The sequence below is a fragment of the Lissotriton vulgaris genome, chromosome 2_1 (genome assembly GCF_964263255.1).
Source record: "Lissotriton vulgaris chromosome 2_1, aLisVul1.2, whole genome shotgun sequence".
Taxonomy (NCBI): domain Eukaryota; kingdom Metazoa; phylum Chordata; class Amphibia; order Caudata; family Salamandridae; genus Lissotriton; species Lissotriton vulgaris.
In genome coordinates this window covers 1,729,217,776-1,729,236,750 of record NC_141687.1, presented here as the reverse complement: position 1 = coordinate 1,729,236,750, position 18,975 = coordinate 1,729,217,776, and the positions used below count along the sequence as shown (strand labels likewise).

The 18,975-nt window shown below is 43.1% G+C and overlaps 1 protein-coding gene across 1 annotated transcript in view; it reads right to left on the bottom strand.

Annotated features, from left to right (window-relative positions):
* Positions 1-18,975, bottom strand: part of LOC147733202 (mucin-2-like) — a 1,332,790-nt gene that overhangs the window by 1,261,122 nt on the left and 52,693 nt on the right. The window contains exon 2 of the mRNA XM_086957736.1: positions 16,054-16,315. Coding sequence (XP_086813862.1) covers positions 16,054-16,244 — 191 coding nt within the window. The 5' untranslated portion in view covers positions 16,245-16,315. The remainder of the gene's footprint in view (positions 1-16,053; positions 16,316-18,975) is intronic.

Below are 18,975 nucleotides of genomic sequence, written 5' to 3'. Positions count from 1 at the left end.
GGGTGTGGAACCCCATAAAACAGAAGGCTCCACAAGAAATCGTTAGCAAGTAAGATAATACTCCTTTGCTAACATTGTGACACGTGGCAACTCTGCACACTATTTTGTACTGTATGTTGTATTCACCAAAAAATATATGATTTTAATTGTATGTATTTGTTTTTAGATTGAAGAAACTTGGTTTTTAAATAAGTCTGTCCTGAGGAAGGTGTTATAAATTCTGTAAAGCACCGAAACGCGTCGACAAAGGACTCACTATGGCATCTTTTTTATAAATGCTTTGTTAAAAATTACTCAATATATGTATTGTTTTGCATGAAACGTTTTTAACTATAACACGTGTATTTGAATTGTATGCAGTAGATATATGTTGAACTAATGCAATGTTTTTACAGTAACTAAATGTAACAAATGAATTCATATGTTCTTTTATAAATAAAATTTGTGAAACAAAAGATACTGTAGGTTTTTGTGCAGATCTAATTACCCGTGTCACTCCACAACACTAAAAAAAGTTATATTAGGTTGTACCCCCCAAACACTAAAAAAATATATTAGTGTGTAGTCCTTTTGGTCACAAATCTGAAGCTAACCATACAGAAAGGAAACCCCCACTTTTTTTTCACTTGCTTTACACCCAGTCCTTTCTGTCCTTAAGTAGCACATTGGGTGATAGTAGCTTCTCACTACCCACATATTCCTGGGTTTGCCCCAGTTTTACATGACGTCTCAGCCCACAGCCACCCATGGGTAAATTGTAAATTGATACTTGTATAGCACACTACTCACCTGCAAGCGTCTCAAGGCGCTTGTACGAATACCGCTGTGGAACCCATCCTGGCTTTCCCTGTGAGGCGTCCACTCCTGGGCACCCCCAAGGTGGAGGCCAGGCATCCTTAGCGTCGTGGGGGCCGTTGTGGAGATTAAGCAAGCCATTGCCCAGAGTTGCAGAGTGGGACTCCATGACTGGAATAGGCACGGAGGCGAGAATTGTCAGGTCCGTGGAAATTTTGAGCCCAAGACCCGCCGAGGCGGGGAATTGAACCCTGGTCCCGGGCTAGACCTCTGCATCAGGGTCTGCCGCTCTAATCATTGAGCCACACTTCTCCCTAACTTATCTTCATGGAGGAGTATGGCAACTGCTACACTGAGAAGGAGAAGATTTCCTATTTTCCTGTCACTGGTGATTTCTGTGATGCAGTGGATGTTAATGTTTTTTTTTTAACTTTATTTTTGTCGCAGATACTTATAGCATACAACAAGTGTGCCGACAGTTCCAGTAGTAATAACGATATGCTGTCGAACTACAGGTAAACTTCACATGGCCCATCAGCCCACATCCCGAAGGCTAGGCGGCGGTAGGTGGTAACGTGCCAGAACTGGCGAAGGACATATCAATGTAACGGTACGGCAGGATATTCTGATCCGCTTTTATTTTCCTTTTATTCAGGTTACCCCCCAACTCCCCAATAGAAACCCCCCCCCCCACAACTTTGGCATCAATGAATAAGACATGTGTATACAGTTTGTTCACCTCATTACGGCACTCCCAGGGTGGATGTTAATGTTAATGTTAATTGCATATGTGAAGCTCTACTGCTACCCTAAGGTGTCCTGGTGCTGAAGTGAAGAACCTACAGGAGGAGCACGGATTGTATATTTGTGCAACCTAATTTGTAAAGAGCCACGTTTTTAAGGCTTTCCTAAAGGCCATCAAATTGGTCATGTGTCTCAGATAAGAAGGGAGGGCATTCCAGGCCATAGTCGCATTAGCAATAAAACGTCTGCCGCCCAAGTTAGCTTTTTTCGTCTGGGGCATTATTACTAGTTTGGCATCAGATGATCGGAGTGCTCTTTTTGGCAAGTAGCACCGGAAGTGTTTTGAAAATTCAGGTCCTGTTCCCTGGAGCGCCTTGAAAACCAAACACAGGGCCTTGAACTGGGTGCACTTCCTGACTGGTAGCCAGTGAAGCTTTTTGATTGATCCTGTGATTAATGCATATTTAGGACTTCCTGTAAGGAGTCTGGCGGCTGCATTATGGAGAATTTGTTGTTTATTCATTGAGCACTCTTGTAGCTTGAGATGAAGACTGTTAAGGTAATCCAGTTTGGACATTACTAATGCAGTGACCACTGTTTGTTGTGTATCTTTAGGGAGTAGAGGCATGATTTTTTACAAACTCTGAGGGTGAACAAGGTGGAGGATGCCACTGAATTCACCTGGTCCTTGAAACTAAGAGTGTCATCAGTCCAGATTCCCAGGTTCTTCACCTTCCTGGTCAGGTCTGGCAGTGGTCCTAGTAAGTTCGGCCAACAGTTTGGAGTCCAAAAGGTATGGTTGTTGCCAACTAGCACAACCTCGGTCTTACTGGAATTTAACTTTAGACAGTTCTTTGCCATCCAGTTTCCTACCGCTTTCATGCAGTCCTGTACTTTGAACGCAGTGTCTTGTTGTAGTTCTGGTCATATAGCCGCTACGATTTGGGTATCATCGGCTTAGGATGTCAATCTAAAACCATAGAATTCAATGAGGGGGGCCAGTGAGGACACGTAAATATTAAAGAGTGTCGGACTTAATGAGGACCCCTGTGGGACTCCACAAGGTAAGGAGAAGGCATCTGCCTCAAAATTGTCCAATTTGACAGTTTGAGTTCTTCCTGAGAAGAATAATTTAGCTATCTTATTGCATAAATCTTGACTTGCTGGGATAGCTGGGGTGTTAGGGTGGGCCAGGGAATTAACTGTTTTGAAGAGTAATTTGGGCGAGTTTTTAGCATCGTAAATTTTATCCATAAAATACTTTTGTTTGGTTCTTTGAAAAAGCTGTTTGTATTGAGCCAGGCATGCTTTGTATTCTTTTTTTGTCTTCGTCTTTGTATCCCTACCTCCAACTTCTTTCTTGGTGTTTACACATAAGTTTTTGGTCCTAGAGCTCCTGCGAGTACTAAGAAGCGGAAGGTCATTGTCTATCGATGCGAACCGTTTTTTAGGGGGTCTAGCTTATTCCCTGCCTCCTCTAGCCACTTCGTGTAAGATTTAGTTGCAAGATTGAAGTCAGTGGAATAAGGGGTGTCAGTTGATGTAAGGAGATTGTGTAGATCCTCAGCTGCTATGCTTTTCCAGGCTCTAGTTTCAAGATGTATTTTAGAGGGTTTTATGCCAGGGTGATTGGGTGTGGTGAGCTTGAATAGTACTGCTAAGTGATCGGACCATGTGAGGGGGAGTATATTTGTTAAAGAAAGTTGGGAGTTATTGGAAAAGATACCATCAAGAGTGTGACCTGCTTGATGAGTGGCTCCAGATACCTGTTGTTCTAGATTACCACCCAACATGAGATCTAGGAGGTTGGCTGTATCTGGGTCTATGTCTGCCTCAAGATGGACATTAAAGTTGCCTAAAATTGTGTATGAGGAAGTGTTTAATCCTATCTCTAAAATGTTACCAACTTGGGTTATAAAGTGTTTTCTTGGGCCTGGTGGCCTATAGATGAGGGAGCCTCTAATGGAGTCCTGAAATATAGAGACATAACTCTAGAGCTTCACATTCCTAATTTACTAGTGGATTAACTGATGATGAGATTGCATTATGATGAATAATTGCTAGTTCACACCTGTTTTTCTGTACTCTGCTATGCGAGTAGCATATATATTCAGGTGGTCTGGCTTTCACCAGGGCTGGACCCGAGGAATCGCCCGTCCAGGTCTCTGTGACAAAGGCAATCATTATCCCCTCATTTTCCAAGAAGGAGGCACATTCGATACTGTGCTTGACCAGAGACCTTGCATTATTGAGGACGCAATTACAGGCAGTACCTAAGGCGACTTTACATGACCGTTTCTATTCTTCATTCAGCCCAGGCCCCTGCCACAGGAAAAGATGTTATTTTAGTAAGTTTTACGTTACAACCCGGGCAAATCACTGAGATTTGAGAAAGCCTATGTTCTGGGTGAAAACGACAGCAAATCTGGTCAGTTTTCTTGGGGTTAAGAGCTTTCAGGTCATTAATAAAGTACAAAGGAGGTATGTTGTTCCCTGAAGTCATTAGGAAAGGGGGACTGGTGCTGAGCGCGGAAGGGTGCAGATGGTCTTGCCTTTCGTGTGCCTCCAGCGTGCCCGCTGTGCGCTTGCGCCAGCGTCTGTTTAAGTAAGGTCAGGGGCATCAAAAGACTAGCCCGCTGACCGAAATAATCCCCAAAATGGCAGCGTAACCACGCTGGAGCTGTGGGGGACTGTAAGCTGTGGACTCTCTGGTTGGTAAGGACCACAGAGTGCAAATGTGCAATTTAAAATTACTAATCAATATTTAAAAGCCACAAATGCGGGTAACAACAGATAGTACCATTTTTAAAAACACGGAGCAAAGTTGGTCTCGCCTGGCTGAGCCTCAGGAGGACTTCACCTGGCGCACTCACTCCAGCGTCTGTTTAAGTAAGGTCAGGGGCATCAAAAGACTAGCCCGCTGACCGAAAAAATCTCCAAAATGGCGGCGTAACCATGCTAGAGCTGCGGGGGACTGTAAGTTTTGGACTCTCTAGCTGATGAGTGCCATAGCGTGTAAATGCACAATTTAAAATTCCAAATCAATATTCAAAAACCATAAATGTGGGTAACAACAGATAGTACAATTTTTAAAAACACAGAGCATAGATACTTCAATCTATAAGGTGGTCTTGGATACAGTGGCACCCTTAGAAAAGAAACCCTTTGGGCATCCACGGAAGTTCCTAAAACCGCTACCAGTGAGGGAAGAACTCCCAGGTCCCTCGGCTCCCTTACCTCCAGGGCAGACCACTGCCTCCACTCCTGAGAATCTTCTTGAACAACCTAGACTTCTGATGTATTTGCCAGGCTTAAAAAACATTCCTGGGGCATGCTAGCCCCCACCCTCAAACTGCGGTACCGGTCCTGATGGGCCCTAAATGGGCTGTGCATAAAAACTTCATTCGACTAGTTTGAAGTGTTTTTCCCATGCGCTTAGACTGCCGAAAAACCTGCGTAGCGGTAGGTCACTACCCTCAAATTTAGAAACTGGCTGCTTACGCTGAGGAAGCCGTCGCTCAAGTAGAACATCTACTGGAGTGGCAGAAAGAAGCTGAGCACACTTGTTTCATCCAGTGGTGCCATTCGCAGTGATGCAAGACAAACATCCTTTTCTAAAGGCAAGTAGAGGAGTTTTTTTGTCACTTCGCGGAGTTTCACCCAGGCTTAGCTTTAGACCCACATTCCCCTCCCCCAGCCTCTGATGGCTCCCTTACTCGGTTAGATGGTGATTCTGACCATGAGGAGCATTGGTGTCCGACAACCAGCTCCCCAGTCGGGATGAGACCAGCCTCAGAGGGCTCCTGCGGGCAGTTATCAGATATGTTAGATTTGGAAGAGCTGACACACCCCTGCTCCTCCAAGTATGCTCCTGGGGCAAGGTAGATACTTACCTATATTACAGATTATGCAAGCCCCATGACAAGGAGGTCAGGAAGCACCTTAGGGCAGAATGCCTCTGTCCGTCACTAGAAGGAAAGGTCACTGCCACCACACACATCCACACCCGAATGGTCACGTTTCTGGGCAAATACATTTAAATCCCAAGCAGGGGATTGACCACTCCTCACGGTCATGTCAGGACAAGCTCCTTGACATTACAGGCCCCCTAAAAATAGTCTCATTATGGCTGAGGACGCCAAGGCCTTGTGAACTCTAATCCCCCCAGAAGTCTTGTCCGGCTGGGTTCAGTGGGCAATCATTTTTCTAGGCAATGCCAACTGGGCCCTCTCTACTGAGAGGCACCTGGCTCTTCTAAAAATCGACCTGAAATTGGGGCATTTGCCTACTTCAGAAGCAGGTCAGGTGGTGCAAAGTGAGCTCTTTGCATATATTTCATTAAAGAGCTCAAGACATTTGTAACCACTTCAACTCTTTAGATAAAGCCCAGTCCTCAAATAAAAGAATTTCCAATCCCTGGGTTTTCTCCTGGGCCGTCCGAGGCAGGGGCGCTCGTCTGGCCACACTAACACCTACACTTCACCAGAGTCCAGATCTCACAAAGAGACCAGTGGCAAGTCTCACCCCTGTTCTGGAACTTCTACTCGACCAGAAGCTACCAGCAGTGAAGAGGCACTTGCAATGGTTTTAGAGGTGGTGGCCCTTACATCAACTCCCACAGTGAGTCTACACCTTCTTTCCCATACATGTTTGGGGGACTGTTTGGCATCTTTTCGTGACAACTTTTGGGATCTCACATCAGAATTTTATTTCACACAAAAGGGATGGGGAGAGGGTCAACTACTCATCTACCCCAAACTCCCTATATCAACATATTAACACCAAGAGGGGTAGAGAGGAAATGTTAGTGATAAGCATCCAGTGGCATAAATTGTATTGTAAAAACCTGCCCTCACTCACACACAAATGTGTGTGACATGCTTCATCATCGGGTCTGCTTACAATACACCCTGGTCTGATCTCATCTTCACATCCCATCAACAGTCCTTACCGTTCAAATGGAAGGGTCAGCCTGTGCTTTCCCTCTTTTTCGGCCTATCGTCGGCATCCAGGATTCACATGATCATCTACTAAGATGGCATACTCCTTAAGGACCAATGCCCACAGCCTGCTATCTGGCCACCTGAAGAAAATAGTGTCTTTACTCCAATTCCAGAGTTTCATAAAGCAAGAATTTGGCCTTGATTCCCCCCCAAAATCTTGCCTTCCTGGTGTTGGTGATCAACTTAGTAGTCACCACACTGAGGCTACCATTCTGGGAAATTGTCAAGATTCAACCCGAGATATGCAGGGCACTTTCTGAAATAGAACCCTACCAGCATCAGATCATCAGAGTGTTTGGTCTCATCTATGATCCAGGCCATCTTCCCAGGCCCTATGCATAACCGTGCCCTCCAGCACCCAAAGGTGTCCCCCTTTCCCTATGGTATCACATACTCTCAGTTTGATCTCTTTCACAGGAGGCCAAAGCTGAGCTACATTGGTGCTTCACACACATGGAGGCATAGAGTAGGCAAGCCTTCTTCAGCTCCCAAACAGATCTTGTGACCGAGTTTGATGCTAGCTTTTCTGGTTTGGGAGCGCACTGCAGGGAATTTACCACAGTCAGGGATGGTCCTCCACTGAGCAATACCGGCACATCAACTGCTTGGAACTAATGGCAAGAGTGTTCATGGTCACTGGACCAGGGACTGGGCATAGTGCTGTGTGCTTATTAAGATGGGCAACCTATCGGCAGTGGCGGCTCCTCGAGGGAGTGCTGCGGGGCGATACAGTGGGATGGGAATGGGCAGGGTGGGGGGTAGTAAACTACATCATATGGCTGAACAGAGTTAAGTAGCTGAATAAATCAATAAAACAAATTACATTGCGCGCGCTGCAATGCCAAATGGCGATGCAGAGAGTGCAATGTAATTTGTTTTATTTATTTTGTTACTTAACTCTGTTTGGCCATATCATGTAATTTACTACCCCTCATCCTGGCCCTCCCCGTTCCCACCGCCCGCAGCACTCCCTCAAGGAGCCGCCATTGCATATCAGCAGTCTATTACATGGGCCATCTCGGGGCACCCAGTCCAAAGTGCTCAGGAATCTGGCCAAGGAGTTTTTGAAGTATTGTTTCTCTCACCAGATATTGGTCACAGTGGAACACCTCCCAGGTTTGGATAATAAGGTGACCGGTTGGCAATCTCACCATTTTTGGAAAATTAGCCTGTGGAAGTATCTTTCGTCCATATTTCTGGCTCTCTATGAGAGATGTGGCCCATTCACAGTCAACCTTTTTGCGTCCTGCCTCCACCGTCAAACTCCCCGATTTTTCGACTGGAGGCCAGATCACAAGGCATCAGCGACAGACTCATTTCTCCAGGACTGGTCGAAGGAGGGCGGGTATTCCTTTCCCACTTCACCATGATAAAGAGATTGGTGGCTCAGACTTGCAGTAGATGGTGCACCTTGTGGTAGTGACACTGTTGTGTCGCAAGATTGGTTTCTAATTCTGATAGAACCTTCTTAGGCTTTCCCAATCTCTCTACCCCTCGATCCAACTCTCCTCAGTAATCCCTATCGGAATCCTCATTACCTGGTGATGAACAGGTCTGTCCAACTCATGGCTTGGAGGATTACAGGTCTTGATGGCAAGTCGCAGAACTTTCGAGAAACGGTGCGTATGTCCTCTAACGCACCTGTGCGGACAGCACTGTCAAGCATTACTGGTCATCATAGGGCAGATGGATTGACTAATGCCAGGAAAGGGATTTGAATCCTTTGGGGTCCAAGATTGTCCATATCCTGAACTTGTCAGACTCTTTGGCATTGGAAGGAAAAGCCTACCATTCCATAAATACCTTTTGATCAGCAATTTCAGCAGGTCATGCCTGGGTGGCAGGGCTCCTGGTGGGTGAACACAATCTAGTATGAAAGTTGCTCAGGGGCATCCATTTGTCTCTTCCCCCAGAGCCCAGATACTTGGTTGTTTTTTTAGGAGAAACTGATGCATCTGTTTAGATGTGTCAGATTCCCTGCACCAGCCTGCGAAACATTTGCACCACCTTGGATGCGTGTATTTACAATACGACGCAACATGGCGGAAGGGTTGACAGATACGTCTGAAATTCAGACGCATCAGTCAGCGAAAAAGTCACGCATTGCTGGAGTTGTGTCACAAGCATGACCCAAATCCAGCAATGTATGGGTAGACCTATTCCAAATACACTGTGTCAATCCTTCCGCCTGCTCCAAGCAGGTGTAGGGTTTTGAAATATTTCACTGTGTCACATCTACGAGGCTTTTCTCATCCCACATTTATGAGGTTTTCCTCACCCCACTGTGCATGCATTGTACCTGATGCAGGTATATTGTGACGTAGGTCTTTACAACATGATAGAACTCCCTAGTTGCATCACGTTGTAAATGGGCCGCAATGTGGCACATTGTTTATGCCACCACTGCGTCACAAAAAGTGACGTGCAACAGTGTCACAAGGGGCTTGTAAATCTCCTCCTTGGTTCTTTGGGATGTTAATAATGGCCTGAATCTTTTTGCATCATGGCCTCACAACTAATCCATTTCCCTTAAGGCAATTGTCTGCTAAATAGGCCACACTTTTGGGTTTGATTTTGTGCAGGAGAGTCTTGAATGTCTGGACTCGGGACATTGCGGGCAAGACTTGTACCCCAGAGCGATTCTCTTTTCACATTTCCAGACTGACAAAATGAAATTCCTGTTTGATTTCCTATCCAACTTTCCCAGATTTCCCAAAGCTGTGTATTGTGTGTTTTATCAAAGCAAATGAGATCTTGCCCACTGATCTATGTCCCCATGGGGAACGTCAGCTGCTCATCGCTGTCCGGAAACCTTTTAAGGCAGTCTCTTTCACCACCTTCACATAATGGGCTCGATGGATCATGCAAGAGGCAGGCATCAATACTAATTGTTCGGGCCCATCCTGCCACGGGCGCTGTGGCCTTCAAAACCTTCAACATGTGAGCTAGCTTGGACGATTTCTTGAATGTGGTGACTGGTCTTTAGATTTAACCTTTGTAAGGTTCCATTTAAATCCAGTCTCCTCTATTGTGACTCTTTTGGTAGATCATTTTTAAATACGACTTATCCTCACCTCTGGGTCCTGACACAGAATAAAAATGTGCAACAAGGAGCACCCCTTCCCAGAATCCTCTTAGTCCCTGGGGACCCCATCACCTGGAGTCATAAGTGGGTTTCATGAGTTCCAACTATGGGACTCCTAGAGCTCAAGATGGGGGTTGAGAGTGGCCCCAGTCGTCTCCCTGCATAGTGCGAGAGCCAGCATTGCTTTCATCCAGAGGGAACAGCTAATTTAGCATGCTTCCTCCGGGCGGTAGCAATATCAGTTGTGTTTCCCTAACCGTAGGAGTTTGGGCAGAGAAACCGAACAGAAATCATCTCCTAGTCAGCGGGGGCATGTTGCAATCACCCACCAGCTAGGAGAAGCCATGATTGCTCCTGTGTGGTGGAATCTGTCTCAGATAAGATATCTTCTCCATCTAACTACATTTTACAATCATTTGTGAATTGAGACAGATTGTATCTTGGGACAAAACGTTTTAAGAATAGCTATTTTTGTGCTCTACTCGTGATAGGCATCATTATTCACCGTCACACATTGGGGATTCTGATTGTTATTTGGTTCATTTTAGTACATGTGACTAAAATAGGGATAGCAGTGTGTTAAAGTTCGCCCTCACATTATCTATCTCTCGCCCTCACTCTATCTATCTATCACCCTCACTCTATCTATCTGATGCATGCGCCCTCAGTAATTTGTTGTCTCACTTTTTGTTTTGAATTATGTTCCTAACTGTTACAATGCGGCTCAACTGTTGTTATAAAAAGTATTGTAAAGCGCTCTGATATCCTTCTGGATCAAGTTTGCGCTATATAAAACTTTATAAATAAATAAAATAAATATTCAACTATAGATACATTTTAATATATGCAACTAAGATAAAGTTTGCATTTTGATACATTTTTAAACTAGGACTGTGGTAACTCTATTAGGAGTGATATTCCATTATGGATACATTATCACTTATTCTATGTGTTTTACGGAAAGAGATCAAACACTTGCCTTCACTTTAACAGCACACTGCAAAATTGAGCATACCATATGATCATTATTCCACTATGAATAAACTAGTGTTTATGTAACTTCGGCTTACCATATATTATATAGGCTACTATGTACTAAATCTGTGTACATTGGCTAACTGTATTAGTGTTCATATTCCACTATGAAAGTTTTATATTGACCGATCTCTCTATTCATTACATTGGAGATACTACAATGTGCTTATTGATAATATGATTACACTGTTTTATTTACAATGTATCCAACAATACCACCAACAATAAGGTTGGATAAATTATAAAAACTTTTCAAATGTAACATTTGTTACTTTACAATTAGTTTACCTAACTTTGTACAGCATGCCACACAATATTTTGGATTTTCTGTACCAAAATTGTTACGATTTATGATACTACAAAATGGCGCTTATTGTGCACTTCATTTCACATTTGATTTAGTCCTTTCTCCTTGTTGTCAAATCTTGTGAAAAAGATTTTATCCACGACAGTGGTGATGTGATAAATGCCCATTGAAGTTGAAGTATGCTGTAATAAACTGCATGTTGCTTCTACATGAATTGAGTCAGTGGCATGATTTCTTTTTGGTACAAATATATGTGTATATGTACATATATATATATATATATATATATATATATATATATATATATATATATATACACATAAATTACCTACTGGTGGTCGCCAGTAGGTATTTATAGTTAGGACCTACTTTCCATTGTAAATCTACAACATTCCATTTGGAATAACTTTGGCGCTGGTGAATGAATCTTTGCGAATTTCTCCAAGACAATGGCCTGCTCCATTCCGCTCCTTCCCTGAAAGTTTGGGGGTGATTCGTTAAGTGGGGGCGAGTAAAAAGGGGGTCCCAAAATGTGTTTTCCCCATGCAATTTTTCATAGGGACCTTTAGCCACGGCTACAGTCCGAACGGCTGAACGGAATTACACCAAATTTGGCAGAGAGGTAGAGTTCGGTTTGCAGATTGTGATTCTCGTTAAATGGTGTAAATCCGCTCAGTAGTTCCTGAGAAAATCAAAAGTAAAATCATAGTGATATATAGAGACAAAGTACTGCACGTGTACGGAAATCTGTACCATTACGAGCACAAGCTGCATGCTGATTGGATGTCAACTGTCTGTCAACACTCCAAACCAGGCAGTGTTGGCAGCCATCTTGTGCCTCGGTAGCACCGAGTCACAAGAAAACTGTAAAAGAAAGTTGAAAAATAAGGAAATGTGGCTGGGTAGAAATATGTTGACCCTCTAGGCCCGCTCAGGGGGTCCAACATGGATCTTTAGGTCCAACATTTTTTTTTTTTTAAATAAAAAAAAGCGGGGTACGCGTATGGTACTTGTACGTGGTGGAAAAGGAAAAAAAAAAACGAAGTCCGTTTTATTCTTAATTAGCTCCCGGGGGGGGGGGCAAATCAAGGGGGCATTTTTTTTCTAAAATGGGGGACTTGCTTGCTGAAAATGCTGCTGCAGCAGTTGATGTGCTTGGTCCAGTAGCAGGGGGGTTGTCCTGCAACCTCCGTGTTGCAGCTCGAGCAAAGTTGTTGGGGTGCAATTTTTTCACGTGTAGCTCCATATTTGCTGTGCCAAAGGAGTATTTTTTAGATGGATCACCCCTTGAAAGAGTTGTTTGGCAAATTTTACAGGTTACATTTGGAGCATTAACCTTTTTCTGCCCTTCTGGAAAAGTAAAAAACTGCCAAATGAAAGCTTCTTTTCTCTGCTTTGGAGGTTCTTCAGGAATTAAATATTCCTCTGAAGAATGGCTGGAATATGAGTCCATTGCTGGTATTATGGTAATCTCCCTTCTATTTGACAAGATTCTCAGATGAGATGCTTCTTCTTAGAAAGTCAAAGTAGAATGATTAAAATGGGACAGAACTTTCAACAGTTGGAATAGAAAGTGTTTTGAACCAATCAAATCTCTTCTTTTAAAGTCACATGGCTTTGCTTACGCTTACGCTGTGCTTACGGTGCTCTTACAATGCGAGTACGATGACTTTCCACCGTGATTTGTGTAATTGCTTTACAAAGTAATATACGATTGTTCAAAGTTTTAAAAAACTATTTTAATAACTACCCTATATAATGTATTCTGTTAGTATGTTCATTAAATACATAAATATATGTTTTTAAATAATTAAAAACATTTGCGTCTTTCGTGTACGGGGCGCCGTACATGATGTCACACGGAAGCTTTGATGCGACGCATAACGTGAAAGCGTATTCATAGCGTATGCTGAGAATGATTAGCAGTACAAACTATGGGGCTTTCACTCTCTCAATGTCAAATCAGAGCAGAGGGCGCGCTATGAGAATGGTTACAAATTGTCACTCATTGGAGATCCGATTGAGCTGTGTGGCTTATCCACAGTATCATAAAGTTACATTTTAGCCTGTGTAAGTTTGAGGTTTGCATGAAATACTATGCTATAGGCAGATATGAGGGGCATATTACCAACAACTAGCGATAATTATCGCTATGTTGGCTTAGTGGCAATATTTTTATCGCCGAGCTGCGGCGATTTTTATCGCTTAGGAACCTTGCTATTATCAAGGTTTATCTCCTAAGCGATAAAAATCGGCCGAAATGCATGAATATCGCTGAAAAGTCAGCGATATTCATGCATTACCGAGCTAATGCTCTTAGCATGTTATCCACCTACCATTGGATAAAATGGCTAAGAACTGCTCAGGGGCAGGTGTTAGCTTTTGGAGATAATCGTGCTTAGCGCGAATATCTCCAAAAGTTGGTAATAGCAGATAGCGATGTTAGCGACTGTTTCCAGTCGCTAACATCTTGGTACGCCCACTTTGCATGTCATTAGTGATAAATTTCACTGAAATGCAAAGCAGGGCCCAAGATGGTCGCTATCTCCTACCAGCTGTTGCTAACTGGTGTTAGCGACAGCTAGGTAATAGGAAGATAATTTTATCTCCGCTTTCTTGGCTTTTAAAGCCAAAAAAGCGGAGATAAAACCCCTTAATAATATTCCCATGGATCTTTAGGCAGCGCTTATCTCCATTGGGCTTGGTTATTACCATTTACATATAGGTGCCTGAGGGAGGGAACATAAGTTTATCTGAATGGTGAGGATTTCACAATAGCACCAGATCACTCCTTAATTTGTAGACACATACAATTGCATGGATCTTGTAATCAAGATGTGCCTAATTTGGCCTGAGTTTTGAAAGGCACTCCAACACCTGCTATCATAACAACGTTGAGTTTACTGGCAAATGGGAGCTATTTACTTTGAAATAATGCAGATTGTTGTGCGATGTTAGCAGGCATCGCGCACATGATTACGGTAACTGAGCTTGTGGTTTGCTATAAAAAAGTTGTGTTTACTCCTCTGCATGGAAAGCTGGATGTTTCTATCTGGCCGTCCATTCGGACCTTAAAAGCAGAGTCAACCAAATGATCCGTATAAGAGCGCTATTGTCTCAAAAAGAGGTTGCTCTTACATCTGATAGAGAAACATTTGTCCTTCAGGTAGCAGCACCCACACAGAAGTGCATGCTTTATTAAATACAGACGTCCCCCTGCATTTTGGGGAGTTAATTCAGACTATCTTAAATGCGTCCTTGACTACGGAGTTACCTATCTTTTTACAGATTAAAATGTATAATATGTACTTTGCCATTTTCTGTCATTCAGCTACAGCCTTTCCAATGAAAATAGCTTTTTGGGGGCTAGACACTGAAGGTCCATGCCAACTTTATTTCTGCACATGTTGCACTTTTAAACATGACACACTATACCTTGAATGCAACAACGTGGACTTTCAGGTCCCTGTAGAACATGACCATGTTTTTTTTGATGTCTCAACATAGTTTTGCCCTATTTGCTTTGTTGGCTTTAAACCTCTATGCACTTATCCCCTGCTAATTAGTAGTAAAGTGGCTGTGCTCCACATTTAAACATGATTCAATTGACTTAGTGCTGATTGGCACATTCGCCTTGCCTATAGGTCCCGAGTGTATGGTGTGATGGACTGCAGCACCTATTTACCATCCACTACATTGGCTTGGCAAACATGACTTTAGGCCCACTCTTTTGAGCCTGTCTACTACTGTGTGAAACTTGCAATGTGGCCTTTTAACCTTTTAAAACAACCCCAAAAGAAAACCTTACTTTCTTATATAAATACGTCACCCCTATTAGGCCTCACAGTACATAAAGCAGGGTGCATGGAATTTAAAATTTGGACCTGCAGAAAGTTACGGTTAGCATGTACTTAAAGTGGCTAGCACCAAGAAGCTGTATTCAAAGTAAGATTGCTGGCTCATAGAAAAACAATGGGAAGCTGCATTAAAAAGGAATTCTGCTATTTTTAGTAATTGACCTTTTCTTTGGCTGAAGCATTAACTCTCCACCAATATCCCAGTCGGTGATTAGCCTTGATCAGGTGTAAAACCTGCTCTCAAAGCAGTGATAATGGCTTGGGTGTGGGGAAGTATCTTTTCTTCTCCAACAGGAAGACCAATTGGGTGTACCCGGGAACTTGATTTACCTCAAAGGGGTCTGCCCTGTCACAAGTGAACGTTAGGCGACACCTGGAAGGGCTCCGGCTTTCATCCTCCCAGTCAAACAGGCACAAAATACAGTGGGGGGAGAACTGCCATCAGAACTAGTTTGAAGTTACCATAGGGGAGTGGACTGTTCTATGAGGGCAAAAAGGCTCTGCACAAGGGAAGAAATGTTCTTCATCTTGTGTTCCTAGCTCAAATGGTTCAAAGGTTACTAACAATGCAACAATACTTTTTTCTGTGTAGTGGAAGACCCTTTAAAAAGTTTGGTAGGTCAAATATAGGTTGCTTATAGCTCTATTGGGCTATTAAACTGATTCTAATGAGGTGCAACCAATGCCCAGAAAAAATGAATTAAGTAACACTATCACCAAATGTGCTGCATTATGCCACATAATTTGCCTTTTCTTGCAGTATAATTTTTTTTAACCCTGCCGCATAATTTGGCCCTCCAATGCCACGTACTTCCAGTCGCCCTCACTATATCAAAAAAGGTGATGACTACATTTCCTGTAAAAGGTTGACACTCTATTTTAATAAGTTTAATGAGGCTATGACTAAGAGCCCAACAGTGAAATCAATTAAGTTGCAAAATATTTTTAGTTAGATAATATCCTATCATGATTCAATAATAATAATATCCTATAATCGCTTAATATTAATTATTATTGATCAACATTTTTAAAAGTACAATTATAGTTTATCTGTCATTTTACTGCCAAGTCTGCTTGCTATAAGCAGATTTACAAAATAAAATGCATCATTCGGTAATTTAGAGAATAGCACGAGTGTCATTTGTAGATACTCTTGTTTGATACACAGTATACGTTTCTGTGTTCAGTTGATCAAGTTAGAGTGAACTGAAGGGCATGTATACTTACGGCACACCGTTGACAAAAATAACATTTGCTTTTATCTCTATCAGCGTCCCAGTGATCTTCAGAGAGATCTTATCAATGCTGGGGAAGTCACTCCCCTGAGAACGACGGAGCTGGATGTGGAACAGCTTGGTGGGTGATTGGCAATGCGAAGCAAAAAGATAGGAGCAGAGTCCCGGGAAGCGGAAGATCATGTTGTCAAAGGTCTTGAAATGATAATTCCCCCAGGTGCTGCAGACTCCAAAGTTGTATGCAGACAACAAAGCTGTGAATTGAGAGCAATACGTTAGAATCCATTTTAACCAGATTGGCTTGCTAGAAAGATTAATTTTACAATAAGAATACGATGTGGGTAATCAATGGAGATTAATTTGGAGGAAGAGCAAAGAAATGTTGAATGGAACACCTTGTTTCTTGACAAGATGAGACATTTTCCCTAGGGTCTAATGACAAGGAATCACATGCGACAACAATTCCATTCCTTTCATCCTGGTTACCTCATGACCAGACTATCAAAGCCCTTTACTTTATTTTCCTTGGATTTCACTATTTGTTTTTGGCAAATGTAGGAAACAAAGGCAAACATTATAATTACAATTGGTATTAAGGTACCTGTAAGGAATCTGGAGGGTAACCTTGGTAGCATGGCGGATGTATATTTATCATGTTGGGTGGAGGTTGCTTCTACTGCATGCTAACTTGTGAGCTGCATTACAAGTATTTAGTATTCTTTTGAAGTACACATCCTCACAAGGTACCAGTGTGCTGTGCATTTCAACATATCTGGGATGCATGGCATCATTAGTTCATTCGAAAAGAAGGAGAGAGCAAGGGAAATAGGGAGTACGTCCTTGTCCCCAATAGAATACTAGGCTAAACAATGTGGACGGAACCACTGAGTAAATGTTTAACAATCACTGTTGTGGTAAGTACATGAACCCATTAGGTTTGCTTAAAAGACCCCTCACACACCAACCTAGTTGGTTTCATGCTTCATCATTGGGGTCCCAACCGGGTGGCCGAATGCCCCCGGTTGTGCTACACGCCTGATTACAGTGGAGCTGGTGTGGTGTGATTTGTATGAAGTATTGTGCGTTTAAAAATATCTCTGAGAATCCTTGCCTGTGGAATCTATGACGGCCCAGGATAATGATATGTGATGCAACTACTAGAGAATTATTACCCTTATCTGGCTAGATAATGTGGTCTGCATGTTTCAGCCCGAAAAGTCGATAAGGTGGGCTTCCTTCAGGACCGGGTGTGTGAAAAAGTGAGTAGCAAGAGTGAAATCGCCATGTGAAATGGTGAAGTACCTACACACGCGCTAAGGTGTGTGGTAATAGTGTTGTCGTACTCACAGACACTCTGTCAATAAAAACAGCCGGGACTACAGGAGACCACAGGAGGTTACTAGCGGGATACTCATCTACACCAAAGTGGGACTACAGATGAGACACCTCCGAAGCCTCGAATCTCTGCTTAATACTTAAACCTTTTGTTTTTATTTACTTAGTGTCTTTAAAACACAATCTTCACTCCCAGGAACCCAGTACCTATAGGCCCATCTCCAGACTCCCTTTTCCAGCCAATTTACTTGAAAAAGCAGTAAATAACAATTTGATGGCCTCAGTGGTGGCTAGTGACATTTGGAAGTGGTAGGGCGTAAAATTTGAGTGGGAGTGCACCCCAGCGAGCGAGCCTGAACAACCTAAGGGGGCAAGAGTTGCAAGAGTTTGCAAGAGTAAGCAAACTTGGACACCTTAAGGATCTTGGAAACCCTGGGCCAAAGATATTTAGGGGGGAGGGGCCCGGCCCCTGTTAGGAGCAGCTTTGAGTATATGGTCAGGAAGTAATTAATCTTACCTCTTCCCTTGAACTGCTCTGCTCTCTCAAGCAAATCTGATGAAGAAAACCTCCAATCTCTGCCGGTAGGAAGTTGCTGCCTTTCCATTTATTGGCTTACAGGGACATGGAAATGCATGCCTTTCCAGCAGGTGATTAAACCCCCGATAAACGCATTTTATCTTTAAAAGAATTGAAGCTTAAAGATGGGCATCAGGGCCACATGAGTGCTGGCAGTGTTTTAAACCCCCCAAGAGATGGGTTAGTCCAACAAGGCAAGCCAGACATGTATTTTAAATTATTAAATGCAAGTGTATTCATTTTCATTATAAGAAGCTGCCTCTTTTTGCATGATCACCTCATGGATGTCACTGACCTGCTCGGAATAAAATGCCACTTTCTATCCTCCATTGAATGTCCTGGGTTTATGAAGGGGTCCTTCGCTTCTAGGGTGCCTAGGTTAAATGCTGAGCTCTCCCAGTCTCACAGTGTCCACACAGAATACATACGTAGGATGCTCCCGCCAAGCTGTTTTAAGGAGACATGCACCCAGGCTAACAAAGTTACCCTGCTGTAAGCCAGTGTTTATACAAAGTTACAGTGCACACACTTTATTTTAACATACGGAATACAACCACCTTGGCACGCTCAAGAGTGGAAAACTCAAGCTCATCCTGTGATATTCCCATTATAATGATGCAAATACAACACAAGTCTGGCGAGTACAACAGCTGTTGAATCTACCTTGCCACTCAGCCAGGGTGTACAACATTTTCTACTTTACACACACACACAAAGACAGTAAAGTCTGGGCAATTTGACAAGTACCCTCTGCCTTTTGTCACCAGAGGCATTACTTCCTGTGGTAACTAAGCTAATACGGACATTAATAAAAAAAAACAACAAAGGACACTTATCAAGTGTAGCCATGAGAACATGCAGGCCTCCCTCACGAGGACAGCTCGGGCGCGGGCTGCGGCCACCGTGCAAAAGTTCTTCCTGTGCTGCAGATGATAATGACGACCCAAGAGTGCATGGCAGGGATATGAGCACAGGGAAGCAGGCAGGCTGATGTGTCTCCCA